Here is a 14,615-nt window from a genome sequence, read left to right as displayed (position 1 = left end):
AGCCTTGTTGAGCATCAGCTGTGAGCTAGGAACTGTATCATTGCATTTAATCCTCACAACAGCTCTGGTAGATGGGCGATATTATCTGTTTTATTGAGAAACTGGGGCCCAGAGAGGCTTCTTTGCCCACCATTTGATAGTGAGAACATGGCAGAACTAGGGTTACACACAAGTCTGTCTGATGCCAGAGCTCATGCTTTTTCAGCTCTGCCCTGCTGCCCTTCCCCGCCCCAGTTGAGTTTCTTAATTCCCAATGAACTTGACTCCTTGAACCCTAAGTTTTTCTCAAGCTTGATCAAGCATCAGTTTCTCACAGTCCTAGTAGAATCCAAAGGAAAAGAATCTGTAATCGATTTTTAAATATAATTTGCACAAAAAATGTCACAGGAATTTGTACAAAGTTCACTGGCTAAATTCCTTTCTTCAAATAAGGACCTTGTTAATTACAAAGAAAAGACAAAGATCCAGGGAAACAACAATTATCTTGATTAACTCATTGAAATGGAAATACGCTAAATAATTCAATTTTCCCCCTTGCTCGATGGAAATCTCTTATACGTTATTTAGCCAGTACAGGGGTTTCTTTGTCAGAGCAAGTCTGTGCACTCAATTAATTCCCGAGGTCACTCCCTCAGATCCCAAAATAAACACTTACACATCACTGCAACCGCTACTCTCTTCCACCCCTGAAATCTAAGACCGTTTCCTACACTTCTATCAGAGAGGATCTCTCTCTCTCTTTACTTGATGAAATACACAGCCATAGTTGAGGTTTTATGAAGAAGGAACGTTACTACAATTGCTCTTTATAAAATGCCATTTGGAATCCCAAAGAATCAACTTCACAGTACCCAGGAGGAGCACTGATCCTTGCTGACACAAACCAGAAATGGAAGAGAAAAACCTTAAATTAGAAAGGAAAACTAGGTTTTTTTTTTAGATCCTACTATGTGCCAGGCTCTTTCCCATTTAGTCTTCACGGCAACCTTAGATGATAGGGATTGTCATGCACATTTTTTACATATGAACAAACTGAAGCACAGAAAGATTCGGTAACAAGTGTAAAATCACACAGTGAATATATAGCAGAGCCAGAACACAGGTCTGCATTCTTTCACCTGCACAGCGAGGTTCACCTATGTTCTTGCTGACTTGTCTGTATGATAAGGATTAAAAATAGTATCTATTTCATAGGGATAGTCTGAGGTTCAAAATTTCGATGAGCTAAAACATGGAAAGCTCAATGTCTGACCCATCCTAAGCACTCATGTGACAGCTGCTGCTGCTATTAGTTCAAGTAATATTAGTGGCAGTACCGGTCATTGCAGAAGTGTTATCTGGGTGTGAAAGGTATTCTCCAGAAGCAGATGCAAGTAAACTAATGAAAGGAGCAGACACAAGCTTTAATCAGGGTAGGTAGGAATCAGAGGTCAGGCAAGAAGAGCAGAATCAAGTGTCAAGTAGGAGAGATCAAGATATGAACCAGGAAAGAAGTCAGATCCCTGAGAATATCCAAAACGGGCTGGGAAATGGCATTTAGAGTGGCCTGAGGCAAAATGGTTCAGCCCAGACTGGGAACAAGCGATAGTACCAGATACTGTTTTCACAGGATGTTAGCTGTGTGACTCAGGGTCAGGCCAGCTGGCTTCCAGACCCAGGTGTCAACCAGACAGAAATAATCCCATTTCTGGGCCATCATGAGGATCAAAAAACTAAATAAATACCAAAAATAAAAATACTTTGAAAACTAGAAGCTCCGTAGAAGTAAGGGTGTGGTGTATATACCATTATGGTGTGTCTTACTTAATGAAGATTTGGACAGATTTTGCCAATGAACCATTGCTCCAGTGAATTTTCTACCTGTAGCTCCATTAGGTAGCTCAGTGCTGCAGTCCCCAACCTGCCAGCCATGCATCACCTCCTGAGCTCCACACTTCTCTACCTGCCCCCCAGCCCCATCCCAGTCAGTGGAAAAAGTGTCTTCCATGAAATCAGTCCCTGGTGCCAAAAAGGTTGGGGACCACTGGCTTAGTGGATTCCAACCCAAATATTCTATTAATGAAATTTTTTACAAAACAGCCCAGGCTTGCCTATGACATGGGCTATTATTGAAACAAGTTGTAGTTGGCTTTATCGATCCTCTTAAGAGATTAAATAATACATCTTACATAACATCATACACTTCAGAGCAATTTGACTTGAAGAGTTCACAGTTCTAGAGAATCAAGGTTACTTTCCTCCCCTCAGCCCACAGGTCTGCTGGTAGAAAACCTCAAAGGAGTCAGAAATGCCATCCTCATCTCCAGCGTGTGGCATCATTATTCTCAGACCGTGGCTCCTGGTCAGATGGCATTTGGTGGCTCAGTAAATGGACTGATGAGCACAAGCCGGTTTCCAGAATTGACTTGCTGGGTGGGCGTGAGCAATGGCTTCCCCAGGTTTCACAGGGGAAGTGGCTCTGGCCTCCCACAGTGCTTTGTGACAGCTTGTGTTATAATTACGCTCACATTAACTGCTGTGAGACCCTTACTAGTCTGTCTCTATAGCAAGCCAGCTAGTAGGGCTGACAGACGGTAAAGATTTTATAAATGAAATGTAAATTCCGGAGGAAAGAGAGAGCAAGACAGAAGAAAAATATATGTTGTGGGGAGAAGAATGTCAAATCTCAGCTCCAGCACCATTGGTGCTCCCAAGAGGACATAGGATTCACTCAGATGGGTCAAATGAAGAGACTTGGCTTCCAGGTTTCGCTTAAGGATACAAGAGCTGGAAAGTACATCATTCCCAACCTTATCATGAAAATGAGTCAGACAAAAGGTAAATTCTTGAGTCTTCCTTGAACTCCTTCTCTGAGGTCACAGGGCAACCAACCGGCCCAAATCCAAGGAGAGACAGACTCCTGCAGAAAGAGACAAGATGTGAGCGCTAGCTTACCTGGGGTAGATGCAGTCAGACACAGGTAAGAAGAGTTCAGCTAGGGTGGTCGGCGAATTTGTGGGGGCTCCGTGTGTACTGGTAAGAGAGTATGAAGCCCTCAGAGGCTGCAGAAATTGGGGGAGTCCACATCCTCTCCAGGATTTTCTCCACAAATCCCACCAGGAGTTTTCCCACAGGAAAGAACAGAGAAGAATTTAAGGACCATCCCTTGTGGCCAACCTGGGGTAGGGGGCGTACAGCGGCTGCTGAGGGGCACAAACACCTGCTCCACCCAGGCCCTCTGACCTCATCTCCCATCAGGAGCAAAAGCCTCCATCTGTGAAAAGAAGAGCAGGTAATGCTGCCCTACTTTGTCACTAGACTGGGGAAATCCTTTCAGCTGAGTGAGGGGAGAAAAGAAAGAAAAAAAGCAGCTGGGAGAGGAGGAGGAGTACGTAGGGAGCCCGGAACTGCAGCCTGAGCAGAGGCAGAGCCACCAGAGAGGCCCCACTGCGAGGCTGAGGCTTAGTCAAAATAGGAGAGGACACTGCGCCAGCACCACGGCCAGCCGAAGGGCTACCAGGAGCAGTGAGGAGCAGAACGCTTCTGGGAGACGGGGCGAGGAGGGGCGAGAGCTTGGAAAGTGGAAAGAGACCCTCCCTGAGGTGCGGCCAAAGGGAGGACCCAAGGCAAAGGGTGGAGCAGACTCGGAGAACAGAACCCTTTGGCAAACCAGTTTCGCATCCTAAACACAAGGAAGTACTAGAGGCATTTAAAGCCTATGATGCACTAAGGTTCGCCATAGCAACAAACCACAAAGACAGCCCAAACCCTAACTAAATTAACTTGAACCCCCTTACAAGAGTCCCAGTGGAAGGAGACTCACACCCATTTCCAGGCAATTGCCCAGCCTGTACCGTGCTACACAAGAGGTCACACGTTCAGCTGAACATACCGAAGGGCCTGGAAAAAGCAGCACGTTCCCAGCAGATAAGAAGTCACCAGAGCCACGTTCAGACATGACACATGTTGAAACTATCTTTCAGGGAATTGAAAATAACTATAATTATATTAAAGGCTCTAATGGGAAAGGTGAACAATGTGTAAGATCAGATGGATCGTTTTGGCAGAGAGACATGGAACTATAAGAAAGAATCAAATAGAAATGCTAGAAATGAAAACCATAGTTATAGAGACGAGGAAAGCCTTTGATGGGCTTCTCCCTCTTGATAACACAGCTTGACAAAGCAGAGGAAAGAAGGCAGGTCAATAGAAATTACCCAACTAAAACACACAGAGAAAAAAAGAATGGGAAAAATAATACAGAACAGGGCATCCAAGAGCTGTGGGACAATATCGCATGGTCTGACATACCTATAATTGGAATCCTAGGAGAAGAGGGGGAAAAACAGGGCAGAAGACATGTTTGAGGAAATAATGGCCAAGAATTATCCATAATTAATAGTGGACCCCAAACCACAGATCCAAAAAGCTCAGACAGCACCCAGCAGAATAAACACATACACACACACACACACACACACATACATACGTTTCTAGGCATAGCATATTCAAATAGGCTGAATACAAAAGAAAAAGAGAAAAACTTGAAAGCAGCTAGAAAAAAAAGGAATTTTATAAAAGGAAGAAAGGTAAGAATTATAGCAGACTTCTCATTAGAAACCATGCAAGCTAGAAGACAGCAGTGCTGAAAGCAAAAAATAAAACCAAAAACCTGTCCACCCAGATATTATACCCGGCAAAAATACCTTTCAAATGAAGACATGTTATGGAGCTGTAGGCAGGGATAAGGGACTCAGGAAACGGTGCTGAGGCACTAAGAACAGTTAACAGCCGTTACCAACCTCTAGGCTGCAGCACAAGGTGGGGTAGTTGCTGCAGGATCTTGTGACTGAAGCCTGGTGGGGGGTGTGATCGTAAAGGAGAAGCCGCCTAGTTGAAGCGTAATCATGGATAGGTGCCGAGTGTGCTAGAGATTCGGCCATGGAGGAGAGAAGGGGTGAGGAGAAACTTCTCCTGACCTCCACTGTCTCACCAGTGCCTATCACTGACCTGTCCCAACGAGAAGTGAGCCAGCAAGGTGCCCCAGGCATGCAGCCTGCAGGGCTCGGCTGCTCTGGGCACAGAGAAGAGCAGAAAATGGATTGGGGGGGCGGAGGATGGGGAGTGGACACAGAAAATAACCAGCACAAGAACCAAGCAGCTGCGAGACGTGTTAGACACGAGTGGCTGAGCCAGGGTTCAGTGCCAGGCCTGCCCGAATCCTAAGCACTGTCCCCCAGAGGCACTGCCTCAGGTACAGCATGGCAGGGTGGACGAGATCTGGAGGGCCCTGAAGCCTGGCCTTCCTCACTCTTGTGAAATGGGAAGCAAGCGCACGTTTTTACTCCAGAAGCCACAAAGTGCCCTGGCTGTGAACCCGCTTTGGAGTAGCTAATGGTGTAGTGATGCCGTCTGTGACAGCGGCCCAAGCCAGGGCACTGTCTGTGTGCATGGGCTGGGCACTCTAATTATTCACAGACTGTGCGGTGTCCAGTTCCCCTTGTTGATTACAGTGTTGTTTGGAACAATCCCAGCTCAAAGGCATAGAAATCAAATCTTTATGTTTTGACCAAAAAGTTAAGATCAGCAAGAGTTGAGTATCATAGAGGCAATTTGGCATTTTCCTTGCCAGCTGTGCATAGTAAGTGGCTTGAGCTGAAGTATTGAGTGTGAAGAAGAAAGCCTAGCGGTGTGTGTGAAGATTCCCTTTAGCCATCCTATTCTGAGAGCCAAGTTCACAGCAGCCGTATGAATCTTTTATATGTTTCTTTCGCTGTGCTCCAAAGATGCTTTAGACAAGTGGAGTAAAGTCAGTGGAAGGAAGTAAAGAAAAGCGGTCATCTGGCCATCTCTATCGTACCCCCAGATGGGGACTTGGTCTCGCTGCAAAGTCCACTGCAGTGACCGCAAAGCAAAGCCCCCCGAAGGGAAAACTGTCAGACTTTTTGACCCACTTGAGGCTTCCGGGCACTAGGTTTTCTTTAACGCGGTGATGAACACAAAGGTTTTGACTTTTGAAACAGTATCATTTTTATGGGAAGCTTGATAAAATAATACGTTCTTTGAGATCAGACTGACCTGACTTTCAATCTATATTCCTCTATTGGCTGTGTGATCTTAGGCAAGTTACTGATCCTCTCTGAGCCTCTCCTTCACCATTTGTGAAAAGACAACACTAATGCCTACTACTCAAAAGATGGTTATGAGCATGGAGCCTGGTACCTAAAAGGCACTGTGGGAGTATTAGTGAGCTTTCCCCTCCTCATATGGAGGGCAGAGGTAAAACGGATGAAGTTCTTAGTTGCTCTCAGTGAATATCTTGAAAAATCAGCAATAATATCTACCACTTATCTATTTATTCATTCATTAATTAAATATGTACGGGATACCTTCTACGTGCTGAGTCCTCCTCTGGGCACCAAGAACACAGACAAGGCCCCTGTGCCCCTGGAGCTTATATTCTAGTAGAAGGAGACAGACAACAAACAAGTAAACAAGATAATAAGCATAGTAAAGACAATGAAGTAGGACAATGTGGTGCAGAGGGGAGACCTATCTATTTTAGAAGTGGTGGTCAGAGAAGATCTCACTGAAGTGGTAACACTTGAACTGAAACGTGAATGATGAAAGGAACGAGCCACACCAACTTTGGAGCAAAGGGCGTTCCTGCAAAGGGAGTAGTAAGTGTTGAGCGCCCCCAGCATGAATTGAGTTTGGCACGTTTGGGGACCAGAGGCAGATGCAGGGAAATGCAGAACATAAGGTGAAGTGAAATCAGATTCAAGTGAAATCAGGTTCAAGGTGAAATCAGAAAGCGAGGCAGGAAAGAGCCAGGCCATTTGGCCAGCATTCATTCATTCACATTATTAAGCAACTCCTATATGCCAGACACTCTAAGTTATGGGGATACAGCAGAGACCCAGTGAAGTTCCTGACCTCAGGGGGTTGACATTCCAGTGAGGACAGTCCCTTGGGGTCCTGAAGGCCCTGGTAAGAAGTTGGCACTTCATTTTAAATACTTACCTCTTTTGGTCTTTGCGGTGTGTCTATGAGATAGGTATCTACTATCCTTATTTATAGAGGGGGAAATAGACTTAACAAGGTTGTTATATAACAACGGCTACAAAGATATCATTTGTGGTGGGGACTTGAAGGTGAGGAGGAACACAATATCATCTGGCTCCAGAGACCTCTCCATACCAATTGTTCCTTCTATTCCTCTTGGTTAGAAAGAAAGAAAACTTGCCATGACAAATGTAACTAATCCATTGTCCAGAAGCCACACAATCACAGGACTGGGGTGTGAAGCAGCCACTTAGAGCCCCTTCCAGGTCCCTGCATCTTGTTGGGCAGCTCTTAGCAGCCCTTTTAGTGGAGCAGAAAGGGTTCTGCAGAGGTGGCCCATGGGGCAAATGTGTGCATGGTCCAGAGGATGGGCAGGTCCAGTTCTTCCCATGCAGACTCAGAAGAGACAGGGTTCTGATGGGATAATCACAGGTATTGATCAAGCAGCAGAGAGATCCAGTGGCATTTCTCAAGCTCTGGTAGATACTGAAATGAATGAATAGGAGACAGGAAAATTTTCTAAATTGGTTGTTCTATTTGATGTTCATTTAATTAAGACATTCAGTCTTTCTAATGGAAAATGTGAGTGGTGGAAATTACTGTTTTTTTTGACCATCTCATATAAAATGAAAACCAGATCTTGATGGCATGGGGCCTTTTCATTGTCTCTTCTTCAGGCTCAATTTAATTATGCATCACAGGCTACCTTCAATAATAATTACAATTGTCTGCCTTTATATAAAGCCTCTTTCTGTCTTCAAGACTAAAATTCTGGGGAGATTGCTAAAGCATCATTTAGTGAGCACTGTTTCCATATTTGTGCATTCAGCAGATGTTTATCATGTACCTACTGTATGTCCAGCTTCTGCCAAGTCCTGCAAGAGCTAGTGTATGAATGAATCATGGTCTCTCCTCTCCCCCGGAGCAGGAAAGAGGCCTTGCACATCCAGTCCTGCGTTTATTTATTTGTTCAGCCAACATTCCCTGTGGTCTTCGCTATGCCAGTCCCAGTGCTGGGGAAGCAGATACAAATGGAGAGCCAGTCCTCCCAGGTCATGCTGCTGGCAGGTGGCAGAACCCAGGCAGGGTGAACCCAGGCTCCCAGCCTGGAGATCCGACTCCACAGACCTGTTCTGACCTCACGCACTCACAGTCTGAAGAGGCAGACAACTTGTACGTCAGCACTGCAATGCAGGGGAGGCATTCTAGGATAGATCTGTGTGCATAGGGTATCAGTGGGAGAGACCAGGGAGGGCATTATGAGGTGGCATTTGAACAAGGCTTTGTTAGAAGTGGTATTGAGGTGACATATGACCCCTAGTTAATAATCTCTCTACCAGTTTTTATTTGTAAGACTCTAATGCTACTTTTTAAGCGTCTTGCATGGCATAATAAAATGATTTTTTTGTTTCGTTTTATTTTTGAGACAGTTTCATTCTGTTGCCTGGGCTAAAGTACAGTGGCATCATCATGGCTCACTACAACCTCAAACTCCTGGGCGCAAGCAATCCTCCTGCCTCAGCCTCCTGACTAGCTGGGACTATAGGCATGTGCCATCATGGCCTGAAACAGGATCTCACTATGTTGCTCAGCCTGGTCTCCTACTCCTGGGCTCACCCGATCCTACCACCTTAGCCTCCCACAGTGCTAGAATTACAGGTGCGCGCTACCATGTGCAGCCATAAAAATCTTTTTTTATGTGGTTAGGTCAGGAGATTAGATAGTCTGAGTGAATAGTCTCATTTTAATAAAGAGTATATACAGGGGTAACAGGTGCTCAAAGAATCAGACTAGAACACCATCCCCATCCCATGAAACTGTTGGACTGGAGTCGATCTTCCTGCTGATTTAAAAATTGTCTCAGGATCTGATAGGACTCAGTGTAATCATGAACCACAGATATAGTTAAGATGACCAGGGAAAGACCAGTTCCTGGAGTCTTGCTTTTTAGCTCAGAAACTTGGGTGCCCTAGCAATATTTTGCTGAAAAGGCCTAAAAATTGCTATTAGCAGCTTGTCTTATAAGTGAGACTCTCTTAGGAATTCCAGTAATTTATTTATTTATTTATTTTTATTGGGATAAAGGATAGAGCAGTTATTGTTGCAAATGATAACAGGAGGCAATTTGTGTTTTTTCTTCTCTGCTAGACTGGCTTTATCAGACTCCTCAGACTGTGCTCTGGCAGATGTGGAGGAGAGCTACATGCCCCTTTCTGTCTGCTCAGTACTGTTCCAGTTCTGTAAAACAGCCTTGTGAAAAAAACAATTTAAGCCAAAGGTGGTTAAGCAAACAAAGGGGCAATTGTGTGTTGTGATTTTTCTCCCATTTTTTCTCTGTTAGATAGTTTATCAGCAGTGCCGTCCTTTCACTCACCCAGCTCTGAGGAACACTCCACCTATGACCACCTAGTCCAGGCTTCAGCCTACCTAGGCCAGACTGACCTTCTGGAAGAACCTGGCTCAGTACTAAAGAAGAGAGAGGAGAAGTCATGACAGGAAAAAGGATTTCAAAGCCCCCTAACTGCCTGTCATAGAGCCCCAGTACAGTTCCACAGCCTTGCCCTGCCTAGGTAGTGTAAGAGAGAGCACCGCATTGCCTGCCATCCTGGAAAGGGCTTCATTCCCCTTCCTCACCTCCACAATGGAGATTCAACTTTCCCAAAAGCCCTCGGCCCTTCCCCAAGAATTGGTCTTAGGCCAAGGACTGAGGAGACACATTCAAAAGACCTTTGCCAGCACCTACTCTGGGCAGAGTGTGCTAGGGACTGTTACATTCGGTGTGAAGAGTGCTGTGATCTGTGCCGGGCACAGGTACAGAAAGAGCTGGCAAATGGCAGGCTCTGGAGTGCAGCACCCAAGTGTCTGGTCCTGGGCAGCAAGTTGCCCAGCAAAGGCCTGCCTAGTCTCACCCACTGAGTCTCACCTGAAACCATACACGCTGCAGAGCCAGGAGACCCAGCAAGAAGCGAGGCCCAGCAGGAAGGAATCACAGGAAGAGCCAAGATAGAGCTGACCTATCTGGCCTTTCATTTCCCCATTGTTAAAACCCTCACAGGAACCCAGAGGCCAACTGTACTCTGGAAGTAAAACCAAAACAGTAAAAAAGAAAAAAAATGGGGGAGACATGTCCAGCTGACCCCACACTGCAGCCTTGCACAGGAGCAGAAGTCAGAAATATTGACATGTAGATGAAGAACGTTCCCCCATTCACACACATTTAAGCCTGTCTTTTTACACTTCAGCCTCCCCTAATTAAAACCAATAATTAAAATGTTAATGGCCCACTCCTGCCTTCTTCCAACCACATCTGCAGCAGGGAGGAGCACAAGCAATGGACACTTGCAAATGGATGGTGTGGAAATGTTCATTGGAGACAGAGAGGCAGGTGGTGGCTTGGAAGCAAGTAGATTTTAAATTGAATTTTGATTCTGTCATACTTATTAACTCTGTGACCTTGAGCAGATGACTTCACTTTCCTGAGCTTCAATTTCTGATCCTCCAAAAAGGAGATAATACATACCTTTTAGACTGGATTAAATGAGGATTAAAAGAAAAATGTATTAAATGAGGATTAAATAAAAATGTGTGAAAAGCAACTACCGCCATGCCTAGTACATTAGAGGTGCTCAATCATGGTAGATATTTCTTTTATTATTATCAGGAGAATGGTAAAGAGAATTAAGATTCAATTATGATTCTTTAGAAAGACCATACCAGCCCAAAGCTGTGGGTTCTGAGAGTTGCAGATACATAGACGCTTAGTGCCAGATGTGAAATCTATATGGGGAGGGTTGCAAGTCTTAGCGACCTGAGTCCTGGTTTGAATTCTGAGTCCCCTTTTCCCAGGATCTGTATCTTCTGGGAATCCCCTGGGTAATGGTTCCCATCTCTAGTGTTTTTCAGGAAAAACCTGTAAAACTGGTTCTTCAGAATTTTGCAGACCATACTGGAGTTTGACTATATATCAATTCTGGGGAGTCCCCCAGTTCTAAGATACTGGGTCAGCTGTCTCCTCATGGCCAGGATCATCCCAGCTCTTCCAAGTGAATGCTAATTTGCAGCTACCAGGCACTTTCCCACATCCTCCATGGTAGTCCTGGACAGGGGGCAGGGCAGCGGTACCATCTCCACTGTTTGGATTAGGAAAGGAAGACTCAGAGAGGTCAGTCATCTTTCTGCAGTTGGATTTCAGCAGATGGAGTCATATCCCGAAATCTATGGTCCTGTGGAAGGAGATGGAGAATACATGAGAATGTATCTGACCAGAAAGAAAAGCAGAACACACAAAACTGTGGCATGAGGTAGAACATGCCAAGTTCAAGCCATAGCATCATTATAATTCTGTTACTCAGTGCCCCCCTTTGGTTTCCAGGTATGACAGCTTTGGCCGCCTGACAAATGTGACCTTCCCTACTGGCCAGGTGAGCAGTTTCCGAAGTGACACAGACAGTTCAGTGCATGTCCAGGTAGAAACCTCAAGCAAGGATGATGTCACCATAACCACCAACCTGTCCGCCTCAGGTGCCTTCTACACACTGCTGCAAGGTAAGCCAGGTGGGGGCCTGGGGACACTGAGGCAGAGGGGTGGGAGACCCCTTTGGAGACGGATGATACAGGAAACAAGCTACTGCCAGAGCTGCCCAAGAACAGGAAAGCATCACAACTGGTTTCTGTCTGTGTCGCCACCTAATTTCCAAAACATACCAGCCTGAATCCAGTAAATTCTCTCCCGGAAGCTCAGAACAGTATTTCATTGTCCCATCCTATTATCATCAGAACAAAGGGCAGAGAATCCATTAGCTGCTAATCCAGGTGACCTTGCTATTCTGCCATGCTAATGGCTCCCAGATTAAAAGACGTATGCTCCCACTGGTGCAGGTGAGGACAAAGGACAAGAATAATTACAACTAATTATGAAAGGGGTTTGGGCATGGAGAAATCCTTCCTGAAGCCCAGGTGAGAAGGTTTGTGCCTCTGCTAGGACTCCATAGACAAGAGACCCTTCTCTGCATTGTCAAGTCATCCTGGTGTGGGTTGGTCTTCTAGCTTCAGGTAAATCACAATGATGAAATCTTGCTGTCTGCCTCAGTAGTTCTCATGGGATGTGGTGTGTGTGTGTGGGGGGGTACAGCTTTGTTGGATTTAGTAAGCTTGTAAAGGAAGAAGCCATCTCCAGGGAAAGCCTGGCCTGATTTTTTGCCCCGCCCCCTAGATAGCTCTCTACCCTCCCAAAGGTTTCAACACAAAGTTGTAAAACAAGCCTCTCACGGACACTCAGGGGCCCAAGTTCCAGTCCACCTCACCCACTGTGGCCCTCGGTTTTCTCCTCCAGGAAAAGAACGACCATTGAAGCTGTATTGAGCTGTGTGGGCAATGGCAAGAGCAGGGGTTCTGGGGTGGAAAGACCAGGGCCAACTCCTACCTGTGTGAACTGAGTGAAGTCATTCTTCTCTGAGCCTCAGTTTCTGGGTCTGAGAAATGGGGCTGACTTATAATACCTACCCCAAAGGGTTACTCAGGTGATCTCTTGAGACAACATCTGTAAAGTGACTAGTATGGGCCAGGCACATAGTATTGCTCAGTTAAGTACTTGTATTAATTAACTAAGTAATTAATTAGCAAGCAGCTTAACTTACAGTAAGAAAACAAACGTCTGTATATTCTTACAAGCACTTTTATTCGCAAATGTAGTCTTTTGCTTTTCAAAGAGCCCAAAGAACAACTAAGGTTCCCAGTCAAAGAAAAAGAAACCAAACCCTGGAATTTCTCCCCCTCCCCACCCAACCTCCTTCAGCGGTGGGTTGGGACACACCCCAGGTACTTATGCTCTGACTGGGTTATTTCCAAGAGAAGGTGCCACTGCTGGGCCAGGCAGGATTCTCCTGACCAAGGACTGCAGGGCTGCCAGGGACTCAGACATCTAGGCCTTCAGGTCTGTTTTCTTCCCTGTGATTAAGAATTATCTCATCCATCCATTCCATACTGCTAAACTGACTGGACTATTTTTGTCAAAGGTTCGTGCAGGCTTTCTTATATTTGGGCAACTTTTTAAAATTCAAAAGTGCCACATTCCTCAGTTTTAAAATGCACCATCTGGCCGGACGCGGTGGCTCACGCCTGTAATCCTAGCACTCTGGGAGACTGAGGCAGGAAGATTGCTCAAGGCCAGGAGTTTGAAACCAGCCTTAGCAAGAGCGAGACCCCATCTCTACTAAAAATAAAAAGAAATTAATTGGCCAACTAAAAATATATAGAAAAAAAATTAGCCAGGCATGGTGGTGCATGCCTGTAGTCCCAGCTATTCGGGAGGCTGAGGCAGGAGGATTGCTTGAGCCTAGGAGTTTGAGGTTGCTGTGAGCTAGGCTGATGCCACGGCACTCTAGCCTGGGCAACAGAGTGAGACTCTGAATCAGTCAATCAATCAATCAATAAAAATACAATACACTGTCAATTTGATAACTTTTCAGGCAGATGGAAAAGTCACAGTGCTCAAAAGATATACATGGACACATTCCAATTCACAAACATTAAAATGTGAAAAGCAAAGCACGTCTTGGAATCCGTGGAACAAGGTGCCTGTTTGTCCTCTTTGGTGCCTCTGCCGAGCGCCCTTCCCTTCTCGAGTGCCAGGCTCAGATGCTCAGTTCTGCAGTCTCGGTCAAGTCTTTGCGAAAAGCTCTTTCGGTTTCATCTTCTGTCTAAACTATGGGAGGTAATAAGGAGTAGCTACTAATGAGCAGCGGTCTTGGGAAATCACAGTCCACATTAAGTGGGGGTCATCTGAGGTGGGCCTCCACGGAGGCCGCTCCCTCCCAAGTCCTCGTTAATGGACATGGGTGAATTCAGCAAGGACCTGCTGTCAAAGATAAATTGACACAGGCTTCTTCACTGTTCAAAGGAAAAAATGCATAGCGAGTTGGAGGTAGATTTTAGAATTTTGTGTTCATGAGAGAGAAAAGGAGAAAGATGGGGTGCGGAGGGAGGGAAAGAAAGAGGGGCCAACTTGATGTCACCCTAGCAGGGATGATTCAGTGAGAGTTTCCTATGAAAACTACTTCTTTATTGCTGGACATAGCCTGAAACATTTCTAGTTCAATCCAGCAAATATTTACTGATTTACTGAGCACATATAATCGTAATGATGTAATATTTTTTGAACACTTATTAACTACAAAGTATGATTTTTGGCATTTTACATTCATGGTCTTATTAAGCAGTATCTCATGTTATACCTCATAAGCCTGTGACGTAGGTATTATTAATATCTCCATTTTCCAAATGAAGGCAGTGAAAGGCTCTCAGAGGCTAATTAGCTTGCCCAAATCACACACCAGACAGGGTATTTGGACCCCAACAAACAGGCTTTAGAACGCACTCTGCTGATCTAAAGGCCATGGGGAGCTACTGGAGGACCATGATCAGGACTAGAAAAGTACACTGTGATGTGATGTGTGTGTGTGTGTGTGCGTGTGTGAGAGAGAGAGAGAGAGAGAGAGAGAGAGAGAGAGAGAAATGGAGTGGTGGAGGTAGAGGAGAGACAATAGGAGACACATGTGACACGACTAGCACAT

The 14,615-nt window shown here is 45.4% G+C and overlaps 1 protein-coding gene across 1 annotated transcript in view; it reads left to right on the top strand.

Annotated features, from left to right (window-relative positions):
* TENM4 (teneurin transmembrane protein 4) overlaps window positions 1–14,615 on the top strand; it is a 229,066-nt gene that overhangs the window by 191,436 nt on the left and 23,015 nt on the right. Inside the window, exon 22 of the mRNA XM_012744510.3 lies at window positions 11,417–11,589. Within this exon, the coding sequence (XP_012599964.2) occupies window positions 11,417–11,589 (173 nt within the window). The remainder of the gene's footprint in view (window positions 1–11,416; window positions 11,590–14,615) is intronic.

This window comes from Microcebus murinus, chromosome 4 (assembly GCF_040939455.1).
Source record: "Microcebus murinus isolate Inina chromosome 4, M.murinus_Inina_mat1.0, whole genome shotgun sequence".
In the NCBI taxonomy this organism is placed as follows: domain Eukaryota; kingdom Metazoa; phylum Chordata; class Mammalia; order Primates; family Cheirogaleidae; genus Microcebus; species Microcebus murinus.
The sequence above is the reverse complement of the archived record's forward strand: the minus strand, read 5'-3'. Positions and strand labels throughout refer to the sequence as shown.